General features: G+C 44.3%; 2 protein-coding genes across 2 annotated transcripts in view; both read left to right on the top strand.

Annotated features, from left to right (window-relative positions):
* The window catches only part of sls (sallimus), a 285,614-nt gene that overhangs the window by 117,464 nt on the left and 147,934 nt on the right, over positions 1–20,216 (top strand). Inside the window, exons 112-120 of the mRNA XM_072287454.1 lie at positions 153–360; positions 1,713–1,819; positions 3,212–3,398; positions 10,901–10,993; positions 13,744–13,803; positions 13,920–14,219; positions 16,858–17,052; positions 17,736–18,170; positions 18,873–19,044. Of these exons, the coding sequence (XP_072143555.1) occupies positions 153–360; positions 1,713–1,819; positions 3,212–3,398; positions 10,901–10,993; positions 13,744–13,803; positions 13,920–14,219; positions 16,858–17,052; positions 17,736–18,170; positions 18,873–19,044 (1,757 nt within the window). The remainder of the gene's footprint in view (positions 1–152; positions 361–1,712; positions 1,820–3,211; positions 3,399–10,900; positions 10,994–13,743; positions 13,804–13,919; positions 14,220–16,857; positions 17,053–17,735; positions 18,171–18,872; positions 19,045–20,216) is intronic.
* On the top strand, positions 5,229–13,904 carry LOC140213047 (obscurin-like). The gene is made up of 5 exons (XM_072284192.1): positions 5,229–5,975; positions 6,058–6,265; positions 9,395–9,931; positions 10,773–10,993; positions 13,744–13,904. Exons 1-3 carry the CDS (start codon positions 5,853–5,855, stop codon positions 9,646–9,648), a joined length of 585 nt encoding a protein of 194 aa, XP_072140293.1. The 5' UTR covers positions 5,229–5,852; the 3' UTR covers positions 9,649–9,931; positions 10,773–10,993; positions 13,744–13,904.

Below are 20,216 nucleotides of genomic sequence, written 5' to 3'. Positions count from 1 at the left end.
TGGCGTAAGAGCTTTTTGTGAATACCGGCCCAGTGTATTCTGTACGCAAGCGTCTATATAATCAAAAGACTCTTCCTGTCTCACGTTTTTATGTGCTTTTCTTTAGTTCGTTGCCACCAGATGATCCTCATTCCTGTTTTCATTTACGGCAGCCTGACATTACGTGGTACAAAGACGGTAGACCCGTCAGCTCAACCATCGGAGACATCGTGGTGAGCACAACACCCATTTCGCAAGAAGAAGTCACGACCACACTCACCATCAGTAACGTGACTGTCGAAGATGCTGGAAAATACGTTTGCGTCGCTACGAACTGCTGGGGTCGAGCCGAGAGCATTCAGGTCACCCTAGAGGTCAAAGGTAAGCCACAAAACGCTCAATCATATTGCTCAAGGAAGCCGTCCGCAGCGAATTTTTCTCGCCTCTTTGGCGGCAGTGTTTAATGTAAGCAATATATGTTTTTCTTTCATTTTCCTCTGCAATTAAAGTGTGTCCAGTTGAGGGTAGCGGTAAGAACAATGCAAACATCTCAAGTACATCGTACGGCTTCTACCGAACTGCTGCAACCATCCGAACGATAGTTAGTGCATCTATCTTCAAGCGTAAGGCACCTTAATTTCTTTAATGCGCTAGTATTATACAGGACACTCACCGGCCTTCGTAGTTGGAGTCAACACAAAATAAAGCGGGCCGATCCAGGAGGCTGTTTAATCAAATGTGTGAGTGGGCTTATCCTAATACCACTGCACGTCGAGAGTAGTTCTTTTAAGAAAATGCACGGGCGGGCGTTCGCATCACGACACGTTACATCCACAAACGAGGTTCGCTCGATAAATTTTGTCTACGGCGAGCCGTACGTAACGCCTATTAACCTAAGATGAAAGCAATGAAAAGAACATGAAGAAGGATAGCCTTTCAAGGTTGCGCTGGTGAAAAAAGTGCAGGCTGCTCTGTTTTACGTGCATGATGCCCCAATACTCCTATGTACCCACTAATGATAGGAAGTCCCCTGGCAGTTTCTTAGTGTGGGACCTCCTGATGCTGTATATAATATTTCAGCCCGTTTTTTTTTTTTTGGCACATGCAATAACAACAAATAAACTTGAACTTGAACTTGATGTGCTATTCTATTCGTTTCGCGGATGAACAGCGGAATTCCATTTTTGTAGGTAAGAAGGGAGTAGGAGCACAACAGTAGCTAAATATCCTTAAATTATTCATTTGTGTTTACTGATTACGATTTCGTGTGCCAATCGCTGGGCGATGAACGTGCAGGCTGTGCAGCATAAAGACAGGAAATACGAAGGTCACCGGGCTTTGACCAGCTTTATTACTATAATTATTAGTGTTATAGTTGTTTCTTCCCGGCGAAGACGGTGAAATAAAACTCACGTGGTGCTCTGTGGCCACGGACACTTTCGGACACATTTGCTTGCACATTCAATAGACATAAAATATAAACAGACTTGTGCTTCTCATTGAGATCCGTCTTCTAGGGGAGCGAAACCACTCCGTGGAGTAAGTCCTCGTGTCACATACCGTGAATGTATTGCTGGAGCTGTTTCGCCGTCAGTGTCGCCTGACGCTCTACCGCGACTCTGTGTTTCACAGTGCAAACATTGGACTTTTGAGCACATCGTATTCTGACGTGCCTGCATCAACGTAGAGCGCACGCTGAAAATATCTCGTTTCCTTTTTTTTTTTTTTTGCAGGGGGCAAGGAGCCACCGCGGTTCATCGAACAGCTGGAGCCTGTGGCAGCCACAGATGGCTCTCCCGCGATTCTACGCTGTACAGTAGTCGGCAGCCAGCCAATACATGTATGATGGTTTACTGCGGTTTATAAGCTGTGTTCTAAACATTGACCTCAGGACAGCGGTGCTGTTGGCGCCAACATATGGACCAGTTGTTCAATCGTGCAAAACTGTAGCTGCGCACGACATGCAATTATTGTCAAGTATTGTCTCGGTTAACAGCACGACCAAACCAAGCAGTTAATTGTTGCGCGATAGGCTGATATTTTTTGCAACAAGATTTCCCCTAAGTAGAACGCTCTAATGTGGCCACGTCGAAGGTCTTGTCGTGAGAATTAAAAGTCTGTCGCACAATAAGATAACATAAAAAAATTGACAGTTGGCAACGCAAGCATCTTATATACCGTTTTTGAAGCATATGAGTCACTTCTGTCACAGTGTGTTTAGTTGCCACTGACAATGAACAAGAATGTTTCATTTCTTCGGGACGGAGATGTAGCAAAATCATGTCACAACTTACAGAAAAAATACGTTTTTCAGCAAAATCATGCGACAATTCACCAAAAAACTGTGTTCCTGAACTTACATAAAAAATTCAAGAGCGGCGCGAGTGGGTCTCGCGTTTTTATTTTATTTTTATGCTAAAAGAGGGGAACGGCGCCAACGCCTGCCGAGTGCGCACGTGGCACACCAGGGCCGGTGCGGTGTAGGGATTCCTTTCACTCGATTCCATTCCTTTCTTATCATCTACCGTAAATCGGCAACCCTGGTCATAAAGTAGGCGGAGAGCCGCTCGGGTCACTGAGGAAACGCGAATTGAAAATGAATTGTAATTGAATCGTTACATTATTCCAGCCCAGATTACCAGTAGGTGTGGTAAGGAAAGATATATCTACCTGAAGCAGTAGCTTTGCGTGATTGCAGACAAGCCACTTAGATCAATTAGCATTATATTGCGACATGCAAGTCGCTTGCTGTCACATAATGTCACTGAGGCTGTAGTGCAGTCAGTGTGAACCATGCGGGAAGGCAAACGTAACACGTAACACCTCGAGCAGCAGTGTGCGCCATCTTCTGCGTCGCGAAACCACAGGTGATTTCGAGACTGCGAAACAAGGACGAGCTCGGCTGCAATGCCGAATGTACTGAACTCATAGTGCCACCGATAGTAAGAAGCTGTATAAACCAAACGCTATTACCAGAACCACAGCGCCGCTTCTGATCTTCCCAACTAACATCGATTGAAGACGCTTGCCAATGTTCTGACTTTTAGCGACAGTGAATATATTTCACAATGGCGAGCTTTAGCCGCAATTAGGCCCGATGAAAAAAACCACTCTTTAAAACGATGCGGAGGCACGACGCATGCAGATCGGGGTGTTGGTGTATTGCTGATGATATTCAAAACGCTTGGTTGAAGCTGGCCTCAGAACCTCTTTTGTATTTTTTTCTGTGCAGATCAAATGGTTTCAAAACAGACGAGAAGTTAAAGATACGAAAGACTTTCAAATGCACTACGATCCCCAGACAGGCCTAGTCTCGCTTACCATTCCGGAGATTTACCCAGACGACCAGGGCCTGTACACGTGCCGAGCATTCAACGAGTACGGCCAAGACGAGACGTCTGCGGCTGTCACTGTGGTCGGTAAGTCATAAAGTGGAAAAAAGTTTTTTGGCACTTGCTAGTGGGCGCGCATGATCGAATAAGAGGTATATAGTTGAAGGAATGCCGGGCTCAAATGAAGAAATGAGGTGTGTATGCTGCTTGTTATTTGTCATAAAGGCTGGTGACACAGAAAGAAAGAAATCAAAAATGTGTTTTTCTCCGATAAGCCCATTGAGAAAGGCTAGCCGTTGCCTTGACTCATACCCTTACTTAAGATGCAATTACCGCGTCGGCATGTGCGAGCTGTCTTGATTGAATGCGTAGTCACTTGTCGTTGTGTTTGTTTCTTTAAAATGTTCGAGAACTTCAATATGGGAGTGAACATTCGCAGATTGAGACATTAAGACTCCTTTTGAGCCTCACTAGCAAGGCTTAATTCGTTTCCCCAAGCACCTTGTGAAGCTGAACTCGTGCTATCGGCGCAACGAAACGTGGCATAGTAAGAATGGCGCACATCAAGCGCTCGTACTGTATCACGTTTTATTGCGCTAGTAGTATGAATACCCACCCTACTCGTTCTTCTTTCCGTCCTGTTGAACCTGAACAAGTTTATATTATGCAGCGCGTATATCAGGAGGCGCGTTTTATTAGTTTGCTCATTCGCATAAGCTTCACTGTCAGTGACACTATGCTAGGCAGCCTGCCATTGGGAACCTCGCGGGAGACTGCGACTAACATTCAAGAACTGCCTACTCTTAAGAAAGACGTACCGTATGTCTGATGTAAACAGGATGTAAACCGAATCCTGTCGCATACCCTCAATATTGCAATGCCATAAATCAACTGTTTCTTTTTGACGCATTGCCATCTCATCACGACCTAAAAAAAAACTGTTTCCTGACATTAAGAATAAAATAAAAAAACTGCTTCTTTTCTGCATAATAAACTGAATAATATTAAACTGAATGAACTGAATAATAAAAGCTGCTTCCTTCCGTCCTTCCTTTCTTACTAACTCATCCAAACTTCATCCAAACTCAAACTCATCCAAACTCAAAACTCGTTAACACAACGTACGCAACGGGCTTCGTGTCCACATGTTTACAAGTTCGTATTATAACGTGTATTTGTGCAGGCACAAGGGCTTCATTACTTGGAATAAGTCTTTACATTTCACTGTGGTGTCTGTCTCACAGACGTGGAGTTCTTTGGAGGAACGTCAGACGTGTCAGTGCAGCCGCGGTTCGTGCAGCCGCTTAGGCCCATGGCTTACCCTGAGGGAGAGCCTGCAAGGTTAAGCGTGGAAGTTCACGCTGTGCCCACCCCAGATTTTAACTGGTAAGATTGTCAGTTCCCTCCTACTGTTTACTTATGTACCTCCCAGACACGACAATATGTTTCCAGTTCAAATGGAAGGCGCGTGTGATGCAAACGATTGCTTATTTTTCAGGTTCTTTGAAGGAAAGTTGTTGAAGTCATCCAGGGATTTTCTTGTGACGTCTGAAGGCCTAAAGAGCTCTCTTGTCATTGCTGAATTATTCCCCGAAGATGCTGGGCCCTACGAATGCAGGGCTCAGAACCCTGCGGGCAGAGCAACGACATCCGCCAATCTTCGTGTTATTCGTAAGTTTCCTTTTGCTTTCTTTGTTTTGTATTTTCTATGTGTGATAGCTACAGGTGAGTTCAGCTCTGTTTCGCCTAATCAGGCTAGAACACCGATACAAGTTTGTGCTCATGCTTAGCGTTGCATGTGATTCAATTTTGCTTTTGTTACATCATTATGCAAAATTTATCGGTTGAACGTACCCTTCTTCGCTAGTTTACTACAGCCATTTCATGTTTTTTTTCTCTTACTGCTAACAGAAGAACAGTCGCTGCCAACTTCGCCACTAAGCAAAGTAGGACCTGGAGCTGAGCCCACAGAAATAAGACCGCCTTCGCCACCCGAGAGCCTCACACAACTAAAGCCACCCTTCTTCACCAGAAACTTGGTCTCCCAAACTGTCGTTGAAGGATCACCAGTTACGTTTGTTGGAGAGGTTACATCGTTCCCTGAAGTTGTTTCATTTACTTGGTACCTTAACGGGAAAGCTATTAAGGTAAGTGAACCCAACAGTTACCTTCTTTTTGCTTATTATATAATTACACGACCTCAGACATTCATTTTCTTTTCTTCGTTTTTTGTTGCACTTTGCCGTGGCTTGTGTACGATATGCTAATACTAAGAACATGCACCTCACATACTATTATTTGTTTTCTTCTTGTTTTTTTCTTCTCCTGCAACACAGTCTTCTAGAGATTTTCAAATATATAACGAAGGCAACAGGACGACTCTCAAGATAGCAGAAGTGTTTCCCGATGATGCGGGAACTTTCTCGGTGACAGCGGAAAACCCTGTTGGCATCGCAACTTCAAAGGCCAAGTTGACGGTAGAAGGTAAGGATATAATAGCAGGGATATTACGCGAGGAAATGAAAGCATTTAAAACGAGAGATGGGCTGTTTTACGCTTGCAGAGGAAGCCGTTGAGGGTGCAGCGGTAGAAGCTCCTAGGTTCTTGACTGAGCTTACACCAGTGACGGTGATGGATGGTGGTGAAGCCAAGCTTTCTGTTTACGTAAGTATTCGCTTCTATACCTGAAACACCTTTTTTTGACAATGATGTAACATAATACTGGTCGCAATTTTTTTTCTGCTAGGTCACTGGAAAGCCACAGCCACGTGTCACCTGGCTGCATAACGATAGAGAAGTGAAAGAAAACTCGGATGTCTGGACAACGCAAAGGACAGATGGATACTGCGAATTGTTCATCTCTGAAGCTTTTCCAGAAGATATGGGAGAATACATCTGCAAAGCAGTGAATATAGCTGGAACTGCCGTAACGCGGACGCATATCAACGTGGAATGTAAGCAATCCACAACCGTGTACCAGGAACTGTCACGTAACTGAGGAAACATTACGGGGAAGTGTCCAGGAGCTCCAGCTCCTACATAACTACACGGGAGCGGAGCAATCGTTTTGCTCGGCATGCACACCACCAAATTTTGTTAGGCTTGTTGCATTTAAGAGAAAAGTTAAAATCTGCTAACTGTTCAAGTTTTACTGGTGGGCAAGTTGGTTAACCATGATGGAATTTGGCAGTGCACGTCCCTGTTTCGAAGTGTGCTGCCGTGTTCCACCCTGCTGGCTGTGTTTAGCTGGCTGTGTTTGATCAAGGCCATAATTTTTACAAAAGTTGTCGAAAATTTCAAAGTTTAAAAAGCGGAAGCGTTATGTTTACAACGCTGCAACTCAGCAACAAAATATCGCGATTCGATAAACTGCACTTGCATCGATAGTGGAAAAACATGTTGTGTTATACACCGCTTTGAAGCGTAGCACTAATTTGTAGTAGTATGTTCCAACTTCCAGTGCCCGTCCTTGTACACTCTGTTATTTTGCGTCCATGTATTAAGTTGCTCTAAATTACCATAATTATAGCACTAATTTGTAGTAGGACATCTTTAAAACATCCGTAAACATTGTAACAACTCATATTCCACATTCCTTTCTTTGAGATAATCTAACATATGCGGTTTGCCGAACTGTGGTGCTTGTTTTTGGTACAGAGTTAGATTTGTAAACTCTGTGCTTCAATATTGTAAACTTACTACTTTCGGCAATATTTCTCAAAGCAATGAGGCCTTAAATCAAAATTCTGCTTCCCACGGTTGGTAGAATTCACTTTTTTATCTTAAATGCAGCAAACTTTAAGACGCATTTCCAAAGATAAATTGGAGTTGGCACCGAGCTAAAGGTTCCCTTAAAGATATTCGTGGGCGATGGTAGATAAAACAAAAAAGCTACAAAAGACAAAAAATCTGACATTCTATAAACTTTTGTTTAACGCTCTTTGCCCTTCTGTCAGTAAATACAGTTGATATGCTTCTATAATTTACCTTGTATGTTAGTGTTATTAATGAAATTAGCGTATATTAGTGAAAACATTTTATACAGTTCGTCGAACGGAAGATCAGTGAATTATCACAACCTAGTTGCTTGTTGTTGTTTTTTCTGCACAATGTCGCACCATGCGCATATTTTATTTGATCCTGTAAGGAGTCGCGTTAATGCGTCTCACAGCCATATTCAACTTTTGTAACGGCTACACTGAAGCTAAAGCCATGCGGCATCGTTTTACATGGCCACAAGGCTAGAATCCCGATAGTTGAGCGTTAATTTGGCTCTGGATATTATGTTTTGCACCGGATGTGGATATTCCGCATCCGCCGCCCCGGCAGTGAGCGGCGCTGGCGGATATGCCTAGGGCACGGTGTTAGAAGTATTCCGTTGCCTAGGGTACGTCACACATTTTCCCACATAAGTGCGCAAGAAAGTGCAGAGAGGACAGCCGCAGGCTCTGTATGCGGCCTGACCAGCAGCAAGTCGTCTTCCACTTTCGTCTGCCCGATCTTTATTAAGAATGTGAAAATAAATACAACTTTCCCCTCCCCTAGAATTACTGGACGCTCTATTTAAAACAAGCTAACTTCATTTCCCCTGTGTTTCCTTGGATTCAGTACTTATCGGCTTCGTAAGGCAGAGAGAGAGAGAGAGAATAAACTTTTTTATTCGGTGAATGAAGCTTTGGAGAGGCGTCCTCATTCCAGGATGCCTTGAGCTCGGGCCGCGTCCTGGGCCCTCGCAATCAGCCGTTGCTGATCCTCGAGGTCGGAGCTGGCCAAGGCTCTCTCCCAAAGCTCGTTAGTGGGGTAAGGGTCCGGAGGATTTAATGGAGCCGCTCTGCAACCCCCTACTATGTGCCTGAGGGACCCGGGCTCTGCGCAGAAGCGGCATTGCGGAGAGAATTTTGTAGGGTCTATGAGGTGATTTCTGGTTGGGTGGGGGAATGTATTAACCTGTAGAGCTCGGAGGCATCGCTCCTGCTCTCTAGGTAGTGACTTGTGTGGGGGTGCGTATGTTCTGCGGGTGAGCTTGTAGTGTTGTGTGATGTCTTGGTAAGAGACTAGAGGGTGCATGCGCTCGGGTTCAGATTCCTCGGCGTCGGCTCGGTGGGTCAGATCTCGAGCCACGTGGTTGGCGACCTCGTTGCCAGGAATGCCTTGATGAGCTGGCGCCCAGATGATCATGACTGATCTCGTTGGCGGCTTTTGATTGATGATCCGGAGCGCAGTGGTATGAATTCTGCCGCTAGCAAAGTTGCGGCACGCCTGTTGGGAGTCGGTCACTATGACTTCAACCTCTGTTTGGGAGAGCGCGAGGGCTATGGCCGCTTCCTCGGCTTGGAGGGGATTGTTTCGTGTGAGTGAAATGCTGCTCCGATGTTCTGTGTTGACGACTACGGTGGCTGTTGTGGCTGCGTGTCTGGAGTAAGAAGCCGCGTCCGTGTAGGCTGTAGAGGGTAAAGTCCCGTATCGCTTGTGTATGGCCAGGGCGCGGGCCTCCCTTCGCTCTGCGTGGTGCACTGGGTGCATATTGCGAGGTAGAGGACGTACGGTGATGTTTCTCCGGATGGCATGGGGTAAGCTCACAGTCTCAGGCGGCGGATGGCTCAGAGTTTATCAGTACACAGTGTTTAATGCTTCAGAATATGTTTCGCTTATGTACACAATGTTTCGGTAGAACGTCTACCTGAATCGCATAGATATAAATAATGTTTAGCGCGTGATAATTCAGGCTTCAGTTATATGTAAGTGCACGTTAGCATATACGTACTCGCTGCCCTGCTGATAGTCTCTACTTTATGTGCCAGTGCACGATTTCCACGTTTTCTTTTCTTTTTTATTTCTTTTTTTTTAGGGAGGGGGTGCTGTAACGGCTCTCAACGCATCGTTCCAAATAAAAGTTGCGACTGGTATAAGATGAGATCCGTTCTTCTTTTCTGCACCAAATATGGTGTCGCCCTATCCTGTTTTATTCGTGCTTATCATTAGTTGTGGGCGGTTTTGCATTCAAGAACCTGGGAGTTCGTTTAAGAAGCGTCAGAGAACGCTACTTCTATGAGCTGATCATTCACTTGTTTGTACACTTGCAGCGTACGAGTACGTCCCAGACTCCGAAGTTGCGTCGGCAACTTACGACACCCCCGGGACTGCACATACCCATGACCACACTCAAGAAGAATCTTACGACACATTGGACACAATGCCCAGTGTTTCTGAGATGGATGAGTCCGATATGGAAAGGATACCAGATCTTCCTAGGGATGACGGCCGGCCACCCAGGATGCCAGGCGTACGTACTTTTTTATGTGCTCGTAGTTGTGGCTATCATGACGGGGTACGATAAACTAAAAAAAATAATGGTACAGGCGCATCGCAATGATTCAGCTTTGCATGCTCTCTTCCCCCTTGAAACAGGACAAGCACAAACCTCGAAAATCTCATCATAAGCGAAGGAAAAAGAAGGTCTCTCGAGGTTCCACAAGCGTGCCCAAGGAGGCCATTCCCGTATGCTACGAGCCAGTACAACCTTGGGAACGTGGGCGAAGGAAAACGTCGGACCCTGGCTCAGCGCCTGTTGTGGTTGTACCTTTGGAAGATGTCATAGTGCCATTGGGCCAACCAGCAACGTGAGTTGTAGCACAATTCTGTAGCATCCTACTTTGGCGGGCCTTAAAAAAAAGCTTGCACCTGAAAGAGCAATTGATATGGACGTTAAGAATAAGAAAATTTTTTCCTGAGCGAAGCTTTGTTTGACCTAGAGCACCAAGACTTCTATCGTAACTCTATCCCAAGGAATGATATTACAACGTAACGTTAGGCTGAATGTTCGTGAACCTACGAATATATAACCTGCGAACTTACTGTGCTCTGCGGATTGCTACAAATTCCACATAGCAGATAAGCATAAACAATTATTCAAGTTGATTGTAACTGTTTAGTTCTCTCCACTTTCTCGTTATTTTCATTCCCTGAAAGTTGGGTGCGCACACCCACAGTACGATCGTGGTTTTTCTTCGGCGGTGGCTGAAGAGCCTTCCCAAGCAGTTCGTCTATCATGACTTGCCTTTGTCCTCCGTTTACCTTAGCATAGCAATAACGATGAAAACAATGCGTAGCGATGATTATACCAATTTATTGCAAATTTATATTCATATTGCAAACAATGTTACTTCTCATCAAGCAATGCTTGATCAGAAGTAAGAGCATAGAACACACTGTAACAGACCAACACCGCGATTTTATAGGGATGCCTCTTATAATGCTATTTATTTTCGCGCTTTGACAGCGGTCAGAGGCCGCGTTATAAATGGGATCAGCCGGTCGTGAACGGTGGACGATAAGAGTGCATAGAATCGAGCGGAAGGCATCCTTAAAAAAATCGCGGCCCAAATGCTTAATAAACTGGTACGAGCAACGATTTTTACTTGACAGACCAGCACTGAAACGCGCTTGCATTTTCTACTTTAGGTTGGACTGCAAAGCTGTCGGGATGCCGAAACCGAAGATAACCTGGTACCGAAATGGAGTACCGATAAAGCATTCCTTCGAATATCAGCTCTACTATGACCCCCAGGGTATTTCGTCTCTTACAATAGCACACACAGAGCTTGAAGATTTTGCAGAATACGTGGTGGAAGCCAAGAACCGCTACGGTACTGACACTACCCGTGCAGAGCTGATACAGCTGGGTGAGTACGCAAACACCACAACTCATTGTTTTGAGGTTCAGAAAACACTCGTTCACTAAGGCATATTATGTGAGCCCAAGTGTGCGACACGAAGCCTGCACGTCATATCGCAACAGAAACGCTGCTTTGCCAAGCGTTTTGACGCCCATTCTCTGACATTCTCAAACCACGGTTACACAGATTGTAGCCGTGTTTGGTTCGGACAACGTTATCTTTGGGGTCCCTCATGCGTGAAAAGAAATTTAAAATAAAGGAGAGGGAAATCCCGCACCACCAAGATATAGTAGGCGTAATACCAATAGAAATAAAATAATAAAGGGCACGGTGACCCAAAAGTAAATTGGGAAATAAAGCCAGTGGCAAGAAAACGAAGAAATTGTCGGGGAGGAGCAAATGAATTCGAATCAGTAGAATAATGGTGATCAGAAATTTTGGAATTAATCTTGGAATAATGTGTCGGCGTGGTTCTAAGCTGAATCTCTCGGCATATAACGACGGTGGAAGAACGCGCCATGCAGTTAGAAAATAGCATTTTTATAGAAAAGGGAAATAAATGTGCAACAAGAGTGCTCACAACATAAAACAAGAGTCTCTGCCAAAGCGCAGGCAGCAAAGAAAAGGAGGTAATAAAGAACTATAATATGAGCAGGAAGCCATAAAGGTGTGTCAAGCCTATGCCATATGACACAACTATCAAGGCTGGCAAGCTCCTATAGAACAGATTCACAGATGGCATGCGCCATCCCTTCCCTAAGCTTCGATTTTTTTTTCTTCTTTGGGCCACTGACCGATCCAAAATACTAAGCTTATACTTCTATAGAAACCAAATTGACAGGAGAAATTGTTAGGTCACAAATATGCTGAGAGCTTAGGCAAAACACCTGGAAGAAAACGTCGAGCAACTAAAGGGTATTAGGATAAAGGCACGCAGTACGCAACGATCAGAATAACACAGACAAAGATAGATTTGTGCTTTATGGTGCGTTGAACCACTTTGATTAAGTTCGAAACGGGAACAACTTCTCGGATGCAGAAGAACGAACACGAGCTATAGCTCGTTAAAACACCGCCTTCAAAATGTGCAACAGCGTGCATATATATGGAGCAATGGCACTTTTGAGCTTCACACTTAAACCAAGATGAGAAGCTTGCTCTCGTCAGCGCTCATGACTGAGAAAACTAACAAAGACAGTAATCTGTATATGCTTAAGAAGCCCCGCACTATTTAGGGGGCATTATTGCCTGCCAATGCTTCCAGTCATTTTGTGTCAACAATATTAATTTCTCTCAAGCATTAGCGAAGCACAGCAAAGTTACAGTTCTCATAACAAATTTAGAATGTAACAGTCACGTTGGGGCACAGGTTTCTTAGCACGCGGTTCATACGTCCAGAACGTGTGTTCCTCAGTGAATCGTACTTTAAGCAATGGAATAAAGTCATCAGCAGCCATTTCATGCATGGCTTCTAGCATGAACAGAAACTCGGTATATAGGGTTTGCACTCGTTTGCCTGTCTCTTTTCCCCATGTCCCTCGTTTTGAATGCTATTATTTGCCGGTCATATTAAATTAGTCCGATATAACGATATCCAGTTGTAGCAGTCAAATTGTAAGATTTTCTGAACACCGCTTTACAAGTTGGTTACAATGTACAGAACTTACATATCCTTCGGGAAAAGCTCGCAATACAAAAATCCCAATTTTCTTTATTGTTTATTTATACATACTACAACGGTAAGACGGTTATCGCAGGAGTGAGGTACGAGTAAATCAAAGGTGCCGAACGCAAAGCAAAACACAGGTGCAGTGGATATAAAAAAAAACGAAAAGCAAAACATGGCCATAATACAGACATATATACATTGTATACAATACATTGTCCTAAGCATCACAAGGTATGGAACCAGTGATTGCCATAACGAACTTGTCAAATAGCAAATTTCGAATGTTATCGGGTAGCTGGTTCCACATTTAGATGGATCGGGGAAAAAAACTACATTTGAATTTGTCATTCCTGGCGTATACAAAGGTGCAATACTTAGAAGGCGAAAATTCCTGGTAATAGACGGTTTAGCAAACTTAATGTATTCCAAAGATGAGCAACGTTTAGTGTTAATAGCGGTGTAAAATAGTTTAGGGCTTTCTACGCGATGCCGCTCGGTTAGGGAATACAGGTTCAAGGAGGTAAGATTAAAAGAGGGGAAGTAGTCCTTGTCGTAACGCTGTTATATAAATGGAATTGCTTTTCTTTTTCTGACAGATTCTAGTTTTTTTTTTCGCATTTCAAATACGGGCTCCAAATGGCACAGCTGTATTCCAAGATGGGCCATACTAGAGTTTTATAAGTGAGCAATTATGTTTCCTTAGGGGATGAGCGCAGTGAATACTTTAGGTGACCTAAACGTGCTAGAGCTTTAAAACGGATTTCTTCAATATGTTTGGACCATGATCAATCGTGTGTGAACAGAATGCCAAGGTAGTTATATTAACACCTATATTTCTTGACGCAGGTGGTGCACAAGATATTTATCTTTACTGTTTCCTCATTTTCCTTTCATTTGTTGGCATGTTTCACAGCACATATTATTTACTATGTTCCCCATTTCGCACGCCCCATTTCCACACTCTTTCTTTTTTTTTTCTGAAGAAATCTTGTAATAAATAATGTTCTGGACTTTGCTACCTCAATCTTACGGGCACAACCACTGTTGTATGAGATATTGTGTGACGGTCCTGTATCTTTAATTGCAGATCTGAATTCCATGAGGCCCATGCGACGGATACATAGATCAGACCATCGCTTGAGTCTTGGTGAGAGCTAAAGCTTGTGATTTTCGTTACGTTACCTAAGTACCTTTCTGCATAAGGCATTCTGAGAAAATTCAGTAACCTCGGCGGCCGGCCACTCTTTTCTTTTCGTCTTACAGACTTCAAGAGTATGCGGCCGCGGTTCGAAGTGCCTTTGCAGAGCACGTACCACAAGCCTTTGGGATTCCCGGTCACACTCGAGTGCACCGTACGGGGACGTCCAAAGCCTAACGTTCAATGGTTCCACAATGGCGTCTTGATCGAGCCAAGCTACATGCCTGTCTACAAAATAACACTTCTGAGCGACAAGAGCATGCTGCACATCACCGAAATGATGCCCGCGACTGAAGGGCGCTATGTCTGCAAGGCCGTAAACGAGGCCGGAGAAAAAACCACTGAGTGCATTCTTCATGCTGGAGGTATGATATTGGCACGACTAAATATTTATGCGTTCTCTTAGTGTGGTGATGCTAGCAATTATTGAATCGTTGTATGCGGTGTACTATATTTCCTTCCTCCTTTCAAACTTCTTAAATCCACCACGCTCACTTAGTTCTGGCAAGAGATCCTTGCAGTATTGCCCATCGAATGACGTGTTTTTGAAACAATCAAGCATTCAGGGGCCATGAAATAACACGAAAGTCTGGAAGAAATATGTGTCATTCGAAAACTGTTCACAGCTAACGTCGTTTTCGACTGAGTGTTATTTCTGCCAGACTTTATGGTACGAGTGCAGTGAGGAAGCGCAGCCTACTCACATGCACTGCTAGTTTGATTGAAGCAGATGAGGTGCGAAAATTGAGGTTTGTTTAAAACCAGTGTTCTCAATCTCACATAGAACGTGTTTGGTTGAGCGCTAACATTAACTAAGTAAATGCCTTCTGATTTGCTTACTACAAAGCTAGAAAGCTGGAAATTCGGTCTACGTTCGTTAAGAATTTCATCATAGTTTTCAAGGCACGACAGAAACACTTGGCCCATTTTTTGGGTAGTGTTGCTATCAACTTATAATTAATAAAGTGCAATGTACATAATTCGTATAATAATAATAATAATAATAATAATAATAATAATAATAATAATAATAATAATAATAATAATAATAATAATAATTACTATTATTATTATTATTATTATCATCATCTATGGGGTATCTATAAATAACTCAATATGCGCACCCGTGAGCCAAAGTATACGGGCCAGGGACTGCGCCATAAAACTAATGCTCTGCTCTGTCTGTGAATGCAGCTTGAAATTAAAGACTGCAGCCGGCAAAAATTCTGTCGGCAGAAAAGGCAAAAATAGCTTTTTGATGAGCGACGGTCGTTGCTGGAACGCGTCTAAACTAGTTCGGGTTCCGTGCAATCAAGCGCAGACAACAGAACAATGGGCATGGGAATTGCCTCATGACTACTCGGGTACCGCTGGGGCTGAAAGCCGCGCAGACGCTGAACAGGGTGAACTGTTGCGATCGCCGGAAACAAGGGCTGAAGTTAATGAAGAAGTGGTCGCTCCTTTAGAGGATTCGGTGGAGCAACCTTTGCGTCGCAGCACTAGGGTACGCCAACCTGTCGAAAGATTTGGGTTTTCTTTACCTGAACAATAAGTGTTTAGTTCGTGTTACTTTTGTTGTTGCAAATTACTATGTTGTATTTTCAAGCGGGAGGCGATGTTGTATCCTTTGTTGTTTCAGTTCCGTTTCTTTCAGTGTACATATCGTCATCGTCATTCAATATGATTTCCTATATAAGTGGCTTTACTGTGACGAATAAAGGGAGTTGCATACTGCGCTTGCGTGGTCCAGTGTCATGCGTCTGGGCTGAGCCAGACACCACATATTGGCATAATCCACAGACACCACATAATCCTCGTCGCCAATATGTGGTGTCTGGCTCAGACCAGACGCATGACACTGGACCACGCAAGCGCAGTATGCAACTCCCTTTATTCGTCACACTAAAGCCACTTATATAGGAAATCATATTGAATGACGATGACGATATGTACACTGAAAGAAACGAAACTGAAACAATAAAGAAGGGTACAACACTTAGCATTACGAATTTTCCAATGCACTCGTCAGTTTCCGTTTATGCGTGTTAATTACGAAGAAATTATGTTTTTCCGGCGACCCTGTGGTCCGTAAACTTTTGCTCACGGGTGTACACTACCAGTCATTCCTGAGTCTGCTGGTAGTTCTGGAAAAGCAGATGAACAAGTCGTTAAGCATAAGAGCCACTAATGAAGCCCAACTGTCCATCCTATAAAATGTTTGTAGACCACAACAAGAGCGTGTTCTCTTTTTTTTTATCTCAGCGTCGTCGTCACCCAGGCTTTGTGTGCTGTGGTGGCCACACACACGTGCAGATTTTACACCTCTAAGCTCTGCACATGTTATGCTCGTTAACCACAGAAAACCTCGGCTTTCAAGGACTTCCATATATTTTTTTGCAGTACATTGCATTTCACCATACTCTATGAAGGTGCATGCGGTTGTGCGTGCGCCGGTTCGTACAACTTTCTTTGACTTTTTATCTAACCTTACATTATGCTTTCGCCTGTGGGTCACAAAGGTTGAGTAAAGAAAGAACTCCATTTTTGCGGGGTATGTGAGACGCATAACGTGCCGCTTTTCATTGCGTGAAATATTGTGCGCGCTTTATTTATCTCTTATGTTTTGCTCCCTTATTGGGATATACTGATTTCCACACGCTTATATGTCACTGCGCGGGCTTTTGTACGTCTTCAAACAATGACTTTCATTTTATTTCATTTGAGACAAGCAAGCTACATTCTTGTGTAAATATAGCTATTGTGGTGCTCTTAAAATATCCCGTTTGCTGCTATGCTGGGATATTTCATGATCATGTTATGGTTCCAAGGGTGTACTTGGCCTTCAGACTGCCTACACAGGCTTTTCACCCGCGTCCTCTCTCTAGGGATCTCATGAAGAGAGAGAAAAAAGAATTTCATTCGCTTATAGCTGCATTTTTGTGCTCACACATCCAGTTAGCAGCGTAGCAACTTATGCCCTGGCTTTTCTTTTTAAAAATAAAGAACCCGAGGAACACAAGCCAGAAGAATTCCACCCACCACAAGAGGAAAAGCCGCACAAGGTTCCTGCGTTTCTTCAGTCCAAACAACCACGAAGGAAGCCATCAGACGACGAATACCAAAGCTTTGAGTCGGAGTCGGAGTTGAGCTTTAAGGAAACAATCGTGCCACAGATCCGGAAGCTGTCAAGGCCGAAAGGTGATCTAAAGATATATCTTACACGCTTTGGGAAAAATTGTTTAACTACATGATAATATTGCGCTTAGTGTTACACAAACGAATGATAGGGACAGCACACGAACGTACGTAGCGCAAGTACGTCCGCGTGCTGTCCCTATCGTTCGTCTGTGTAACACTAAGCGCAATATAATCATGAACGTCCACCAACAAGCCCCGTTGACTACTTAAGTAACCTGACGTGTTTCGCGAGGGTAAAAAATTAAATTATGGGGTTTTACGTGCCAAAACCACTTTCTGATTATGAGGCACGCCGTAGTGGAGGACTCCGGAAATTTCGACCACCTGGGGTTCTTTAACGTGCACCTAAATCTAAGTACACGGGTGTTTTCGCGTTTTGCCCCCATCGAAATGCGGCCGCCGTGGCCGGGATTCGATCCCGCGATCTCGTGCTCAGCAGCCTAACACCATGGCCACTGAGCAACCACGGCGGGTCGCGAGGGTAGGACAACATTTGCTAAGTGTACCTAGCTTTATATTTCACAAGCATGCATGCACTGACCGAAATCTTGACTAGATTCTCTAGGGATTGCTTCAACCTGCCTGCCACTTTGCAGCCTTTCTGTGATTTTGCCCTCTATCATGATCTAGTTCCGAGCCGCGATCCAACTCAACAACGCAGTTTCGTTCTTCGCGTCTTCCAGAGTCCCCGCCGCCTGAAAAGCCGGAGAAGACGGCGAAAGAGAGCGCCATCGAATTCCTCACCACTGTTCTGAAGCCAACATGGCCGTTCAGTATGTTTCGTTCCGCTTCGCCAAAGGAGGCACCGAAGGAGGAGGAGGAACCGGCCGAGCCCGAGAGGCCGCCGCCGAAACTGCCCGAACGGTTGCCGAGCGCGGAGAGGCCGCCCAGGCCCGAGAGGCCGCCGAGCGCCGAGAAGACCAGGCCCGGAAGGCCACCAAGGGCAGAACCGCCGAGGCCCCTCAGGCCGGGAGAGTTCGCTGAGAGGCCGCCACTCACCGAGCCCGTCCAACGAAAGGAGCCCCCGAGGCCAGAGTCGCCCTGGTTCCTCGAACCCACGGAACCGTATCCAACTGAAAGGCCTCCTTCCGTCGAGACGGACAGGTTGGCGCCAAGAGGTGAGGACTGGTCACGAATTTTCGTCGCCTTCATGGCATGAAGGCAGCCTGTGTCGCGTCGTCCCCTGTCACTAGCCACGCGCACTGACAGCCATCGTTCAGATGCTCTTTCGTTTATTTATGAGACGTTCAGACAGAGCCAAGTCAATGTCTTGAAGCTATTATTGATTTATTTAATATTTCTGACCCGCGCATACAGAGCTACTTTGTAAATGTATTTAACTCCGGCATGGTGGTTGGGTCTGTAACATTAGCAATATACTTATAACGATTTTATTTTTACATGCGCGGCTAACAGCATCATTTATGCGGCAGTAGGCCGCTTGAGTGCTTTATTCGCTCGCAAATGATCATCGGAGATAGAAGTACCTCCAACGTCTGCGACTAACAGGGTGCCTCTTTTGAGCTCCTACGCGACCTTACGAATATTATACCGCTTGGAAGGTTCTTAACATACGCTGTATTTGCATGTGACTTGTACGTCACCTCATTTATATGTCAAGGCAAACGTACATTTACCTGCAATATGAGAACGGTCGGAAGAAAAACGAAATTGAACACAAATAAACTAGGTGCGTGCAAAAACTGCGTTAATTTGGCCTCGTCTATAAACACAGAACGGTATTTTTATTGAATTCTCCGAAACTCACCATTGTGTTTTTCCTTATTGTGCTTGTATTTGTCGCATTTTGTTTATTTCAGATGCCAGAAAGCCACCAAGTGGGCGAAGGACTCCTGAAGCTCCTGAAAGAATGCCACCTGAAGAATTTGTCAAGTGGAAACCGGGACATCGCAGAACATCTGAACCTGGAATGCCGCCCAAGTTCGTTGCTCCATTGGAGGATGTCGAAGTCCTTGTGGGATACCCTGCAACGTAAGGAAGTCAACATTGCTCGTTCACCTGTAACACAACCTGAGCTTGCCACATGCTGTCCAATGGTTTCTAGAAAAAAATTTGCTCGTGATGGCGCGGCAGTATATGCATAAATAACGCATATTCAGAGTGACTCAACGTCAATTGCTTTCACAAGATGGTGAACTAACGCCATTTTAGATTTTTCCTAGATTTCTTTCCCAAACCATTCAACAAATTGCTAACACCCTCACCATGCTAATCTACAACACGTTCTTTGACTAGTTTAGAAAAGCAGTGCGCGTTTTATTCTTTCTAACTACAACCGTATGGCCAGTGCTCCGTCTACGAAGGCAAGTTTATCTTTACCATCCTTATCACTACGAAGAAAGGTTTTCCGTCTATGTTTATTTCACAAAATGTATTACCACTCATCTTCACGTAATCGACTTATTAGAACCATATGAAGCCAACAGATACGGTTATGACTAACCAAGATCGGGCCCTTAGGTTCCCAAGCTTCTTCTCGTTCAACATATTCGCACATATCATTCCTCCTGTATTTCATCATCAGCATAAAAGGTCGGATCGACTCATTGTCGCACACATGCATTTTTACTGATTTATTCCGCATACGTCTAACGAATGCAACCACCTTGCTACTGATATCGCATCTATATCCGATAACACTTTATTTGGAAAAGCGGCGTTTGCCTTATTTTCTGACAATAACCCCTTTCTCCCTCGCGGTGACGGGGCGCCACGTATGCGATGTCACTCTCGTTTTCTCTCCCCGTCGTTTTCTCGTTGATATTCTATATTACCTGCTTTAGTAGATAGCGTAGATTCCGGTTCTATGAATCTGTGATTCTTGTTTCTTGTATGAGTTCCTGTGTTCCACTACACGTTCTCCTTCGCTATCAGCTTCTATTCTATCATGTTTATTGTATCAAATGTTTATTGTATCATGTATGGCATCATGTATAATGGTGCCATGTGTCCATTTTTTTTTTTCATAGAGCATGTTCTTTCTAGCCGCGTATTTAGTAATGCGCCGATTTGTTATCACTCCACTTCGTTCCGTAATGTCTCGATGGTTCATTGCATGTAAATTTAAAAAATACATTTTTATAGGTAGACAAAAGTGCAAGGGATCATGCTCTGCAAAAAACACTATAATCCACTATAATGAC

The sequence above is a fragment of the Dermacentor andersoni genome, chromosome 1, assembly GCF_023375885.2.
Source record: "Dermacentor andersoni chromosome 1, qqDerAnde1_hic_scaffold, whole genome shotgun sequence".
In the NCBI taxonomy this organism is placed as follows: Eukaryota; Metazoa; Arthropoda; class Arachnida; order Ixodida; family Ixodidae; genus Dermacentor; species Dermacentor andersoni.
This window is presented reverse-complemented; position numbering and strand designations above follow the sequence as displayed.

Excerpts from the sequence above, each read along its gene's own strand:
- LOC140213047 (XM_072284192.1), top strand. The coding sequence starts at position 5,853 with ATGGGCTGTTTTACGCTTGCAGAGGAAGCCGTTGAGGGTGCAGCGGTA. Across the intron at positions 5,976-6,057 it reads AAGCCAAGCTTTCTGTTTAC|GTCACTGGAAAGCCACAGCC; the intron begins GTAAGTATTCGC and ends TTTTTCTGCTAG. Across the intron at positions 6,266-9,394 it reads GACGCATATCAACGTGGAAT|CGTACGAGTACGTCCCAGAC; the intron begins GTAAGCAATCCA and ends GTACACTTGCAG.